The sequence below is a fragment of the Sylvia atricapilla genome, chromosome 1 (genome assembly GCF_009819655.1).
Source record: "Sylvia atricapilla isolate bSylAtr1 chromosome 1, bSylAtr1.pri, whole genome shotgun sequence".
NCBI classification, from domain to species: Eukaryota; Metazoa; Chordata; class Aves; order Passeriformes; family Sylviidae; genus Sylvia; species Sylvia atricapilla.
This window is the reverse complement of record NC_089140.1, coordinates 613,478-627,520: the sequence shown is the minus strand read 5'-3', so window position 1 is coordinate 627,520 and position 14,043 is coordinate 613,478. Positions and strand designations below refer to the sequence as shown.

The following is a 14,043-nucleotide window of genomic DNA, read 5'->3' as shown; positions in this document are numbered from 1 at the left end:
AAAGCTGAGCTGCAGAGTCCACCTGCATCCCACAGAACTGAGATCTCTTCTGTGCAGGCTCAGCAGTGCCTTCCCCTTGCCCAATTCCAAACCGCTGGAGGCAAATGGGAAGCCAGTCTCTTTGATCACACACAGGAGTTACTCAGCCTCTGCTAGGAGGAGTTACTCACACTCACCACACACCATTACACAGCTGGGACATCAAAGCTCACCAGCTCTGTGCCAGAGCAAAGCCGAAGGGGCACATCAAGCCAACCGTCCCAGATTGCCCCGAATCCTGGGAAGAAGGGGCTGGCCCTGCCCTCTCACCTGGCAAGACGAGGTAGCGGCTGTTCTGTGAGCCCAGCATCTCCAGCAGCCGCTGCTGCACCCCTTTGATCTCCTGCCAGCCAGGGAGGAAGCACAGGATCCCACCTGGAACACACTGCGAGTTAAGAACACACTGCCTCGAAATCCAAGTGCTTTTCCCCAGCTGGAGACACATTTCCAGGCTACTCCTGGAGTTTGGCAGTGAATGGCCAAGAGCTTTGGGACACTTAAATCTCTTGGAAGTCACCTGAGAGTCCTGCCTTCTTCCCAAACACTTCACCTTCCAGGCAAGGGTATTTGACAGGGATAATTGTGCAGCACAAGGCTGCCAGTGCTGGAGCACAGACAAGTCCTGGAACAGCTGCCCAGGACACTGAGGAGTCCAACCCTGTCTTAGCAGAAGACTCAGAATTTGCTCGTGCCACAAGACCACTTGTACCAGCAGGAATTCAAGGTGCCCTTGCAGGAGGGGCTCAGCACCGTGGTGTCCCTGCAGAGGTTCTGGAGGGGCTCCCTTTCTCTCCCCCCAGCAGAAGGAAGAGCTCAGGGCGAGGCAGGACCCACCTGGCTCCCCGTGGGCATCGATCTGCAGCACGAGGTCGGTGATCAGGTCGAGGTCAAGGACACACTCATCATCGGATTGCTGGGGGGAACAGGACAGGCAGGTCAGGGGCTGTCAGCACAGCACAGGGGCACCCAAAGCACCTTCTGCAGGCAGCAAACACCTGCACTTGGACACCCTGCCCAGGACTTGGAGCCAGGAGCCTGGTCTGGGCTCCATCTGGAACCTGCACTGGTCACAAGTGCTGCCAGGTTCCCTGCTGTGCAGAGAATGCAAAGTCCCACTGTCCAGATCTCTGCACCTCTGCTGAGCAGCACCTCACGAGTAACAGAATTCCCACAAGGTTTTTGTGGACAAAACTGCCACGTGCACCTGGGAGTTCAAATCCATCAGGCTCCAAGCAGCAGGTTCTGTAGCTCTCAGGAATTTGGAACAGACCATTAAAGCTCAGATAAAATCCCTGCCACAACAGAAACAGGAAGAACGCCCTGGAGGCAATGGGATACCCCAAGCGAGTTTGCTGATGATCCAGGACTGGGAAAAGTGGCTGATACTCCAGACATTTGCTCAACCACAGGGAGGGATCTCTCCAGGCTAGAAAAATGGGCTGGCAGACTCCAGACCAGCTGGCTGGACCAGAAAACGTCTGGAGATGCCTGCCAACCTCTGTGACTGTGTGACTCCATGACCCACCGCTGGTGTAGGATTACCCAGAGCACAGCACATGTCTGCAGGGCATTTTCCAGAGTGTCAGACCAGCTGCAGAAAGCAGCAGTCAGGGAATTCAGTCATGCAGGACGCTGAGCACTGAGGTAACAGTGCTGGAAGCCACAACCATCCCAGTCCTGGGCCAGGCTTGCCCAGGGTGTGCAAACATTCAACTCTGTGTCTGTGTACACACAGCAACGAGCTCTCAGCCTACTCAAACATCAAACTTCCCATTAAAGGGAGACAAAAGCAACTTGACCCCGAAGCGAAGTCATCTTTATGCATAATTTAATCAGAACACTCTGGGGTTTTACTAAGCTGACTTCACCTCAGGAGGACCGGCAAGGAATTAAAGCTAAGCAAACAGTGTCTGACAAGCACAGGGAAGCAGGAGCAGTCCCAGGCCCAAACTCTCCCCCTGCTGACAGGCCAGAAGGCAGTGCCCCATCCAAGGGGGACAGCTTCCCCCCGGCTGCACACCCACCTTGATCTCGTAGTGCCGGTGCCGGTGCCGGCCCAGCTTGGCCAGGATCTCCTCCAGGTAGTATTCCTTCACCGGGTACATGAAGCCCGGCACCTTGACCACGGGGCAGTCCCCAAAGTAGTGGGAGAAGCGCTGGTTGTCCCCCGTGGCGCTCATGAGCACCAGGCGCAGGTCAGGGTTCAGCTTCTGGATGCCTTTGAGCAGGATGAGCAGGAAATCCGTGTTGACGTCCCGCTCGTGCACCTCGTCCACCACGACGTGGCTGACGCCCTCCAGGCTGGGGTTGCCCTGCAGCTTCCTGAGCAGGATGCCCACGGTGCAGAAGAGCAGGGCCCCTCCCCGGGCGGGGGGTTTGCTCTCCAGCCGCACCTGGTAGCCCACGTTCTTCCTCATGTTGGGCCCCAGCTCCTGCGCCACGCGCTGGGCCACCGAGATGGCGCTGATGCGGCGGGGCTGGGTGATGACCACGTTGCAGCGCGCGCCGCGCCCCTCCAGGATGTAGTGTTCCAGCAGCAGCTGCGGGATGCGCGTGGTCTTCCCGCAGCCCGTGTCCCCTGCTATCACCACCACGGGGTTCTGCTCGATGGCCGACAGGATGGTGTCCTTGTGAGGGTCGACCGGCAGCGGGTGGCTCTCCTGCCAGGAGGCTCCTCTCCTTTTCCAGAGGGCCAGCAGGTTCTGGCTAAGGCGCACTTCCTCTGCTTCCAGCATGGGGATGTAGGTCTTCCCCGTGATGGCGTCGCTGATGGCACCAGATTCCTTGGTCAGGTTCATCATGTCATCTGCAATCCGTGGCCTGGACTCCCTGATGTCCACAGGATACTGGGAGAGGGGGAGAAGTTGGCGAGGACAGCAAGGTTAGTAGCGGTCCTGAGGAGGACGGAAAGAACCAAGCGCCTGGAACAGACCCAGCCAGTCTGCCCTGGCCAAGGCTCTGCCAAGGCCTCCTCACATCTTAGGTAACCCAGTCACGCTCTGAACTGAGGTCATTTGAAGTGAGAATTAATTTGGGCAGCCCCCTGTGTGTTCCTTGCTGCATTCCCTATTTCAGGAGGGGTATTAGTGCTGCTGCCTGAACCGACAGGCACAGACCAGTAACTTCAGCTCTCCAATGCAACAGACCCTCAAAGACAACTTTTGGAAACTATCAAGTTACACTCTCACCCAGACACGTAACTTATGCAAAACACAAGCTTTTGGCTAAGGCAGAAATGTTCTGTCTTGGCAAAAGAAAAGACAAGAAGTCCACATCCCACAGGAAGAACTACAAGGAGCAACAGGTCAGGAATCGTCTAGAAGCCAAATCAAAGCGCTGGCCCAGATGTTCGCAGGATTAAAAGTTGCTGAATTTTAATCAATCACAACTTTTGGATTCAACCTTACGAATCCTAGTCTTTCCAAAGGGAAGGCCACTGCCCAGAAAGGGTTTCCCCTCCCTAAAGAGAATCAGAGGCTGATCAGGTTTTGTGGCAACAATCAAACCATGAATTCCCTCAGCATTTTGACAGGAAGCTTTCAACCACATCCAATTGCTGAAGTGAAACGGGATCAGGCAAAGGGGATCCTCAGGGGGCTGAGCCTTACATGGTTCAGGTAGTTCTCAATCTTGCGCAGGGTGGCCTCAGGGACTTTGATGTGGCAGGGCTTCCTCTGGTTCTCGCCCAGCTCCCGCAGGGAAGTCATGTTGTACATGGCGTGGCTCAGGGGGTTGTTGTTCTTGTCCACCAGGCCAAGGCTCTGCAGGGAACAGGCAAACAACACCATCAGCTCCGAGGCTGCTCACACCAAGGGCTGGGATACAGAGCACTTGGATCCCACGTTTGGATAGGCCAGCTCCTCACCACCCCAAATCCATCAATTCCTGCTTTTCTTGCCGCAGCAAGAAACCTGACACGATCCCACTGCAACTCTGGAGAAGCACACACACCAGAACCAACCACCTGCTCTGATACTACACCTGCAAGGTCTCAAACAGACCCATCAGAGGAACAGCAGCCACGACTGCAAAACCCTCTTGTTGAGTCCCTTGCTGTGGTTCTGGCATGCTGTGAACCCCAAGGTGTGGAAATACACGTTTGTTAAGCATTAGCTAATTAAGCATTAGCTCATTACACAAGTCAAAGATCAGGAGGTTCCCAGCATCGCCCTGTCAGGCTCACACCCGTGAGTGAGGCAGGAGTCTGTATGCACAGGCACACCCCCAGGGGCTGCAGGAGCCAGGAGCACTCACCTTCAGCTTCTGACAGGCCAGGGCTGCTGCCTTGTTCTCGGCCTCCACCTTGCGCCGGCCCTTGGCAGCGAAGGTCATGGGGCAGGGCCAGCGCAGCGTCAGCTTGCAGATCTTGGTCTTGGTGCCCACCGTGCGGAACTGCATGTACTCCTGCAGCAACGACAGCACCAGGCTCTGTGGGGCAGCCTGGGCCTGCAGGGACCACCCAGCCCCTCCCCTGGCCCTGCACAGACCCCCCAACAAGCCACCCTGTGGATCCCTGGCAGCGCTGTGCAAAGGTCCTTGTGGTGCTTGGGGAGCCTCGGGGCTGTGCCCATTCCCTGGGGAGCCTGGGCACTGCCAGCACCCTGTGGGGAAGAACCTTTCCCTCATCTGCAGCCTGAGCCTGCCTGGCACAGCTCCAGCTGTTCCCTGGGTCCTGTTCCTGTCACAGGGAGCAGAGATTGGAGCTGTCCCTCGGGAGGAGCTGCAGCCCCTGCCGAGCTCTGCCCTCAGTCTGCTCTGCTCCAGCTGAACCAACCCAGTGACCTCAACCATTCCTTGTGTGGCCCCTCTGGACCTTTCACCCTGGGGTTTTTCTGGTGGATTTGTTTCATTTTTAAATGGAGGACTAGAAGAAGGTTACTGCACTGAACTCCACTCCCCAGCTCACGAGGTGCTGTCTAAGCCACAGTGAGAGCAGACAACTGTGGGGAACACCCGAGAACCTGAGAGTGGAGCTCAGCTCCTTTCTGCTGAGCACAGGAGCTCTGGGAGGTGGGTGACACATCCCAGGAAGGAGGATCACTGGATACGGGCAGGAATCGAGTTGTGGAAAGATTCTATCAGCACAGAAGTTACACATCGCTCCCAGCAACAAACTTGTCCTTGTGGCAGATATATGGGAAAAGGAAACCCTAGAAAATACCTCCTTCAGTCAAATAGCAGCTCCTCCTCTGTGCTGGCCTCAGAACCAACATTCCTCATGGTTCTATTAAGACATTCCCTCAGTTCTCACCACAAAGTCTTTTCTTTGCTGCTCACACTGATTTCTCTTGGCCTAGTTTTAACTTCCCTCCTCTCCCCAGTTCTGCTGCCCAAAGAAAGCATCCAAAGGGATTCCAGCTGAAGCCTCTGAGCTTCCTCCCTGGAGGGGTCAGACAGACCTTACCTTGACTGTGGAGGAAGAGGTTGCAATCTGAATCACTTGGGCCAGGAGGTTTTTGGGAAGTGGGAACTGCGTCAGGGCACGGATAGCGGTGTTGTCGTCTGTCATTTCAATGGAACTCCCTCCTCGGCTGCATGGGACATGAGGAGAGTTGGATGTAGAATTGCCCACTTGTGCTCAGACCTGCCTCGCTCCAGGAGTGTTACTGAGCTCTGAAACTGCCCAGGTAAAGCCCAGGTAATTCTGGTCACGGGCAGAGTCTTGCTACTAAAATCTGTCACTCACAACCACCCAGCCCAGCAAATCCACCTACTACAGTGATGCAACCTTTACACCAAGGCCTCAAACCAGATGGCATCAGCAGATCTGAACAGATTTAATTAATAAATAATTCTGAATTTAAAAACCACATCACAGAAATAACCACCATCACCATCATCTCTTACAGATCTTGCTCCTGCTGCCTATTAAAAATCCAAGCTTTGTGCTCACAAAGTCTAGCAGGCAGCTATGGGGGTGGAAGGGAGCAGATTTAATGTTGCCCTCAAAACAGGGTGGCCAAAGCCTGGTGTAAATGCACATGCACCACTTCTGGGGATGGAAATGTCTTTAGGCAAAGAAGAATCAGGCAGGTACCAAGACTGGCAGCAGTCTCTCCAGAGGGCAGAGCTGCAGGGAAGAAGTCTATGCATTCCCTGGATGGCAGCCAGGTATGAAACCAGGCTGCCCCACTATTCCTTTGGCCCATCTCCCGGCCTCCCCAGCTAGAGGAAAACCTTCCCTTCCCTCTGCCCCGGCTCAGCATTCCCAGCCAGACCCACCTGGGATCTCTGCCCGGGGTCCGTGCGTCCTGGTGCGCCATGGGCAGGTAATCCGACACGTCGATCGCCTCCTCCTCCAGCTCCCCCTCCTCCAGCTCCCCCTCCTCCAGCTCCCCTTCCTCCAGCTCCTCCCTCCTCATGGCTTTGGGCATCCTGCCCTGCTCCATGGGCTGGATGGCGTCGTCGGGCTCCATGCGGCGCCAGCAGGTGGACAGGTCAGCGAGCGAGGGGCCGGACTTGGAGCGCCACTTGCCCTCGTTGCACCAGCGCTCGTCGGGACAGCCCAGCTGGTCGGCCAGCAGCCGGTACTTGGCAGCATCAAAGAGCTCGTTCCGGGGGCCCAGCAAGCCCCAGCCCTGCAGGAGAGACACGGGGCAGCTCTGGGAGCCCATCCCTGCTGGGGATGGCAGGGCAGGAGCCATCCTTCCCCAGCACAGACAGAGCCGGGAAAGGCGCTTCCAGGAGCTCTCAACTTTCCCCCACCGCTGTTCTGTCCCAAAGGGAAGGTGGTCCCTGCCCTCCCTTCCCAGGGCATGGCTCTCAGCCCCACACAGCTCCTTAGAATGGGCCAGGATTCATCGGGGTTTTACAAACTCTTGGCTATGATTGGCACCCTCAAGTTTTGAAACCAACCTCGGAGCAGGAAATGCATCTTTTTGGGAAGGCTAGTCCGAACTAGCCTAATCTGGGATAATATGGGATGAGAATTCAGGGAATGGTTCATCTCCTTCCATTTCCCAGGAACAGTTACTTGTACAAGCAGCAGGAAAATGCCCCTAACCCATCAGGTTCTGAAGCAAGCTTGCAGTAATTAAAACCTCTCCTACCATCACCATTTAGGACTGAACCTTGCAGGAAGCTTCAGACATATTCAGAGTGCACCACGCACCATTTTGAAATTACCAGACTGCTGCAGTAAGTTCTAGCTTTAATTTTAATAAATTAAAAGTTACAGTTTTAGGCCATTTAATGGCCCAGTATTAGAGAAAGCTGTATTATTTTGTGCTGTGGGAATGCCTAAGACACCAAAGTTCACCTGGCTTGCTGCTCTGCTCAAAGCCTCTGTATTCACTCTCTGCACTAATTAGACACTAATAATTTTCTTGAACTGATGGCTTTTTAAGGCAGCATTTATAGCTCTTTCTATAGCTGTGAACACACAAGGTCTCCCATCACAAGGGTCTTCTGGCCAGCTTCCAGTTCAGCTGACAAAAAAAGCTTTGCATGTTCAATCAGGGGGTTGGGTTTTGGGTTTAAGTTCCGTAGTACACTTCAGCCACTTCCAAAATTCAGGGGAAATTTATCAGTAGGGTATTTTTCCTTTGAAAAGTTCCAGGGGTCTCACAGAAAGTGAGGAACAGGACTAGAGAGGACAAAACCAGGATGTATTCCCAGTGAATGCTGACTGAGTGATGAAGAATGAAGTCAGTGAATGAAACCAGTTTTGTTCATCACAGATTAGAGGATCAGCTTAAGCAGCTGAGTTTTCACACTGCCCTGCTGAATTTCTGAAGGCTGGCTATTTCCTCACAGAACATTCGGATCTACAAGCTAGAGCATCCCCAGCATCTTCTCCTGAGCACAGAGATATCTCTGTTCCCACTGCACAGATCAACAGGAAACTCCAAAATCAGTCTCACTTGCTCAAGATAACACAGAACAGCCAGAGGCAAAGCTGGAGATAAAACTGCATCTTTTCCTCAGCTGTAAAACACCTCCAAGAGTGACCTTTATAGCTTTATTGTGCCTGTTTGATACTGGCTGCACACACCCATTTCCAGCCATAAATAAGTACCAAACAAAGTGTAACTGTAGACTAATAGTAAATCACCACATGTCATTGCCACACTGGCTTTGATGAAGAGGAAACAGGAGGCTCTGAAGGTCCTACAGCTGCAAACACACCCAGCTGTGCTGGCAGAAGTGGGAGTTAGTGACCAGCAGACCCACCTGAGGGAAACTGTACTCGCTGTAGACCCTGAGACTGAGGAGCTGATTAAGGTCAGGATAAAAGGAACAAAGACCAGGACTACCTGAAGCAAATGGGATTTTAAACTCAAATGGTTTCCAACTCAAGACTTCACCTTCTACCCCTGACTAACAGAAGGGCCAAGTAAAGGAGTGCACAGGCAGAGAGAAAGAGCTCCCACCAGCAGGCCAGGCTGGCTGCACCCTGCAGGTGAGCTGGGCCAGGCTGAGCACAGGAGAGCTCACCTTGAAGAGCTGACACGCTGCAGCCGCCGCCTGCCGCTCCGCGTCAATCTTCTTGGTCCCATAGCCCTCCACTTCCACATTCTTTGGCCACTTTATATGGAGAGTGACTTTCTGAAAGGCAAGGAGAACCACGGGGTGAGCCAGGGCAAGCTCTTCCCTCCACCAGAGCACACCCACTCCAACCATCTCCACACTCCAGGCACAGAAGAGAAACACAGAAGAAAACGGAACAAAGGGCTCTCTTGGTCCCTTCACAGGAGGCTCCTTTCCAGGAGCACTGAAGGAAAAGGCTGAGCAGGACACAGAGGTGCCACAGGAGCTGCAGGGCCGAGGTCCAGCAGGCTGTGGTGTCACAGGATGTCAGCCCTGAGGGATAAATGCCAGAAGGTCATGACAGGAACAATCCCATCCCAGGGCTGCCCTCTGCACACTGCAGCAGCCAGAGCGTGCCCTGGAGCAGATCCCCTCTCCAACAGCAGGGACATCTTTCCAAGTGCCTCCCGACTGTAATGGAAGCAGCACAGGAGTCCCTCAGCTGTCAGGCACTCCTGGCACAGCAGCACTCAGGCACTGGCAGCACTGCACCCCTAAAGGGAGCACCAAAAACCTGCAGAGGCAAAGAATGCTGAGAACTGAACTCTGCCCCCTTCAAAGTGCTCCAAATGCAGAGCTCACTTGGGCTCCCAGCCCTGCAGACGCCCCAAGGCTCCGAGAGGGAAATGCCCAGGGAATTCTCTCCTGCTTGTGCAGGCCAGATGAAAGGAAGGCAGCAGAGGATGCGCTGGGAAAGCCCCACCCGCAGGCTGGAGCACAGGCTCCTGACTCCAGCACCTGCCTGGCTGCCTTCCTGCCCCTGAACCTGGCTCCTGGGTGGGAATCTTGCCTCGGGGCTCTGCCTGGGAAGCACAGACCTGCTGGGAAAGAAACGAACACCAAGTGCTCACAAAGCCCCTGTTCACATCCAGCAAGAGCTCTCCAGGCTCTCTCCTGACCTTCTGTCCACGTTTGCTGGGTTGTTTTATCTCTCTGAGTGAGCCTCATTTTCTCCCAGGGCTCCTTTATGGCCTTTATTGTTTTCCTGGTTTAGTTTTTTGTTTTAACCTGAAGTTGCTCTTCACATTAATCTATTTAAATGCTGGCAAGAATGGGAACCAATTACACAAACTAAAGCCATGAGGCACTGCCTGGGGCATTCCAAATTTTAGGGATGAGGCATTGGCTATGGTATTCCACATTTTAAGTTGGGAAACTGCACCACTGCTTGAGAAAGAGAAAAAAAAACAAACACGAAGAATGAAGAACTCTAAAGTAACATTACTAATGGATCCCCTAAAATCCAGGGATGCTTAAAAAGGATGTGGCAATAAAAACTGTCTGGGAAATTTTAGACAGACTGTTATTGGAAAATGTTAATCCATCAGAACTGAGTCTTTTCCTGGAATGTAGGTGACAGTTAAACTTCAGCTGGAAAGGGCTCTGGAGTGAGACAGGAGGGGGCAGAGCCTTGACCATGGAGCACCATTAGGTAAGAATTCCTGCTCAGTTCATAGCCCAGACCCGGATCTGGGCCTCGGGCATCCCAGTGACAGCTCAAACCACCTGGAAAACTCTTGGCTTGGAATTCCTCCGCTTCACCTCACAAACAAAAAGGCTGCTCTTTCATGCTGCTCTTAAGTACTATTAGAAGCCTCTGTCCCTTGCAAAGAAACTCCTCTTTTCTGGTCACAACTGGACATTTTAGGCTTCGGAATTTGAATCTACAATCAAATCTAGGGTTCCTGAGGGCTAAGGTACAGCTTTTAAATCTTGATTTTCTAAGGTAGCAGGACACCTTTAAACATATTTATGCACAGACTCTGTTTCGTTCTGCTGAGAAAGGCCAGATACAGCAAGTCACTTCAAAATATCCCCACAAAAAGAGCAAGGGCACCTGCATTTATACACCTTTAAATGTATTTTCTCCAGGCAGCTGTTTTTGTAACAGTTAAAACCCACAAGAGAACTGTTCTAGGTTGTCAGTAATGAAAATTCCATAGTAAACTAAAAGAGATTCCTCTCCCAAAGAACAGATAAAAGATTATTTTTAAATAGTAAAACTAACTGAAAGTCACAGGTTTTGTTTCTTTATGTTGTTTGTGAGAAAGTAAACAGTTTGTGGAGAGGAGAAAAAGTGTTTTAAAAGTTTCATTTTATTTCTTATTTTCTTCTTCTAGTGTATATTAATAAATCTATCTTTTATATCTTTAAGTTTGAGCCTGCTTTACTTCTCCTAATCTTACCTCACAGAGAGAGGGAAAAAAAAGTAAACATTTAAACCACTACAATAAATATAACAAAGTTTAAGCAAACGTAAAACCACTACAAGTTTAAAGCACATGAAGATCAGGAAAAATAGGAAGAAGTGAGGATATTTCTTGTTTGAAGTATTATTGCACAACTTTTAAGTGGAATTAAAACTCTTCTAGGATTTTTTCTAGGAAGTTATTTTCCAGGATTAGCAGTTCCATGGCTGCCTTCCCACCCCCTGTGTAGCACCCTTCCAGCAGCACGGGGTTACCTTTTTCCTTGGCCCGTTGGTGTGGATGTACACCAGCTTGTCCCTCGCATGGGAAATGCCCAGGGCTCGGCCAATCACACTGTTGAGCAAGTTTTTAGGCTGTGGAAATTCCTTTAGTAAGTCTCTGGAATCTGGAAAAAAAAAAAACCAAAGAGGAGCTAAATGTCTCCCAGTTCCTGTGCAGCTCCTGCAGAGACCAGGGCTGGAGGGGAGGAGAGGGGAGCAGGCAGAGGGCTCCAGGCTTCACCTGCAGCATCTCCAGGCACCAGCCAGGTCCTGGATCCCTGAGGTTGGGAGAGACCTCCAGGATCATTAAACCCACCCTGTGCCAAATCCCCACCTTGTCCCCAGCCCAGAGCTCTGAGTGTCACCTCCAGGTGTTCCTGGGACACTCCAGGGATGGGGATCCAAACCTCCCTGGGCCTGAGCCCCCTTTCCATGGGGAAATTCCTGCTGCTGTCCACCCTGAGGCCGTTCCCTCTCCTCCTGTCCCTGTTCCCTGGGAGCAGATCCCAAATCCCCCCGGCTGTCCCCTCCTGGCAGGGACTTGTGCAGAGCCACCAGGGCCCCCCTGAGCTCCTTTTCTCCAGGCTCAGCCCCTTCCCAGCTCCCTCAGCCCCTCCTGGGGCTCCCCAGCTCCATTCCCAGCTCCATTCCCTGGACCTGCTCCAGCCCCTCAGGGTCTCTCCTGTTGGGAGGGGTCTGGAGCTGTCCCCAGGATTCCAGGGGCTCCCTGAGCAGGGCCAGCACAGGGGACAATCCCTGCCCTGGGCTGTGCCCACGCTGGGGCTGGCACTGCCCACCTGGGCACACCTGGGCTCCAGCACGGAGCTGGTGCCATTCCCCAGGAGCTCTGTCACTCCTCAATACCAAAACCCAACTGAGCAGCAACAGCTCTGAACAATTTGGGTGCTTGCCACATCCTCCCCCAGCCACGGGGTAAATCCAGGGTCTCCCAAGGCACACAGTAGATCCAGTCAGTGGTAGGAACATGAAAAAACGCCTGAGGACTTGTTCCTGCAATGACTGAGGCAGCTGGATTAGAGCCTGGGAATGTGGTTTGGTAGTGAATGGCCCAGAGAACCCCCTGGAAAGAAGTGTTTGGAGGCACAGCAGCCCAGAGGCAGCAGCACAGAGGGCAGCTGGGACTGGCCCCTGCCCTCACAGGGAAACGCTGCCCAGGGTACGGCAGGGAGGGGATGCTCATGGCCAGATCAAACCACTCATTTAAATAATAATAATAATAGTAATAGTGATACTAACAACAACAATAATGAAAACCCCACTGCCCAGACAGAGCCGTGTCACACCCACCTCCCATTCCAGCCTCCTCCCGGAGCAGCACCAGCAGTTTGGGCACTGAGGGAGCTGCTCCAGCTCCTCTCCCCTGCACCACTGCCAGGGCCAGCACTGGGAAGGGCCTTTTTGTCCAGCAGCAGGTCCAGAGACATCACATCACTGTGATAACAATTCCGGGTGTTCCTACACCCCACAGCTCCACCTGAGGAGAGGGGCAGCTGCTCCAACACTCCCACTAAACCAGATGTGCAGGGAGGCAATCTGCAGCCCTGATCCCACAGAAAGCCGAGGCAGGAAGAGGAAACACACGGGTTTTTGCTGGGCTCACAAGTCAATCAGGCAGCACAGTCCTGCAGGAACCAAAAGCAGCACAAGGGAACAGGGAGAGGGATGGGATCTCCTCTGCAGCAGCAAGCACAGCTCAGCCCACATTGAGCTCATCCCACACACGCTCCCTGGGCAGTCAGGACTTGGTAACCCCCCTGCACACCACCTGGGGGTGAGCATTCCCTTCAGAGGGTTTCCAAACCCCCTGCAGGAATTCAGGGTAACTTTCAGCAATGAATCAGAAGCCAGCACAGAGATGACTGGTACCACCAGAATTTCCAGCTGAGCCTCCAAATCCAAGGAGAAACAAGGAGCCAAGAGTCACTCACTTGAGCACCACCAAGATGTGGCCCCATGTTCTGCTGGAAACGGATTCTGGAGTTACTGTCGTGAAGAAACACAGGAACTGCAGATAATCCAGAATGGTTTGGGTTGCAAAGATCCTTGAAAATCTTCTGTTCATTTATTTAACAAAAGGGCAGGGGCACCTTCCACTATCCCAGCTTGCTCCAAGCCCATCCAACCCGGCCTTGGGAACTTCCTGAGATGTTCAAGGCAAGAATTTAGGAGAGGCTCTGCCCCACAGCCCCATGGAAGAGACGCTCTCTGAGAAGCTGCTCGTTACAATCACGTCCCAGGAGGGCTCAGCTGGAAAGGAGCAACTGGAAAACCACAGGAGATTCCGAGGAGGCAAAGCTCTGCTGTGCCACTGCAGGCCTGACACTGCCAGCCTGGGCTGTTTGGCCAAGCAGAACAAAAAGCCATTGCTGATCCCATCACCCTCCCCAGCAAAACCCAGCAGCCTGGGCCACAGCTCAGCTCAGGAGATTACCGGGGACACTCAGCTTTGGAACTGCTTCTTGCAAACCACAGAAGAACCACCTGGATCTTGAGAAATGCTTTCAGTAGCCTTGGATAACTCCAGGGGAATTACAGAAATTATTTTGATTTATGAACACGATTTATTCATGAATTACCTTCTATATATCGGCCAAGGGAGAAGGAAAATGGTCTCAGCCTTACAAAAAACTATGAGCCAATTTTCTGTAATTATACAGCAAATGTGCTATTTCTATCTACTCAAGCAAGTTCCTCTATATTCAGACTTTGGCCTGCTCAGGAAAACTGGAAAAATATCCAGGATTTTGGTACTCTGCAGCTCTATTCCATTCCACACTGGTGGGACTAAGAGAGGGAAGAGCAGTAACACAACTCCCAAATGCACCATTCAATTCACTAAATTAAAAAGAAAAGCAAAAAGCAAATCTCCAGCACCAGCCTGCTTCTTTGGCTTCCAGTTGTTTCCTCTTTCACAAACAATAACCTGGGAAATTCTGTGATAAGAGGAGCAAGAAGCACATTTTTTAATGCCCCTCCAAGTGCAA

General features: G+C 52.6%; 1 protein-coding gene across 3 annotated transcripts in view; it reads right to left on the bottom strand.

The window, feature by feature from the left end:
• The window catches only part of DHX30 (DExH-box helicase 30), a 31,685-nt gene that overhangs the window by 6,918 nt on the left and 10,724 nt on the right, over positions 1-14,043 (bottom strand). For all 3 annotated transcript variants that reach the window (XM_066313181.1, XM_066313162.1, XM_066313171.1), the window contains 9 exons: positions 11,033-11,163; positions 8,476-8,586; positions 6,262-6,617; positions 5,444-5,570; positions 4,294-4,443; positions 3,648-3,800; positions 2,064-2,885; positions 874-952; positions 310-414 (listed from right to left, as the gene is read on the bottom strand). In XM_066313181.1, the coding sequence (XP_066169278.1) occupies positions 310-414; positions 874-952; positions 2,064-2,885; positions 3,648-3,800; positions 4,294-4,443; positions 5,444-5,570; positions 6,262-6,617; positions 8,476-8,586; positions 11,033-11,163 (2,034 nt within the window). The remainder of the gene's footprint in view (positions 1-309; positions 415-873; positions 953-2,063; positions 2,886-3,647; positions 3,801-4,293; positions 4,444-5,443; positions 5,571-6,261; positions 6,618-8,475; positions 8,587-11,032; positions 11,164-14,043) is intronic.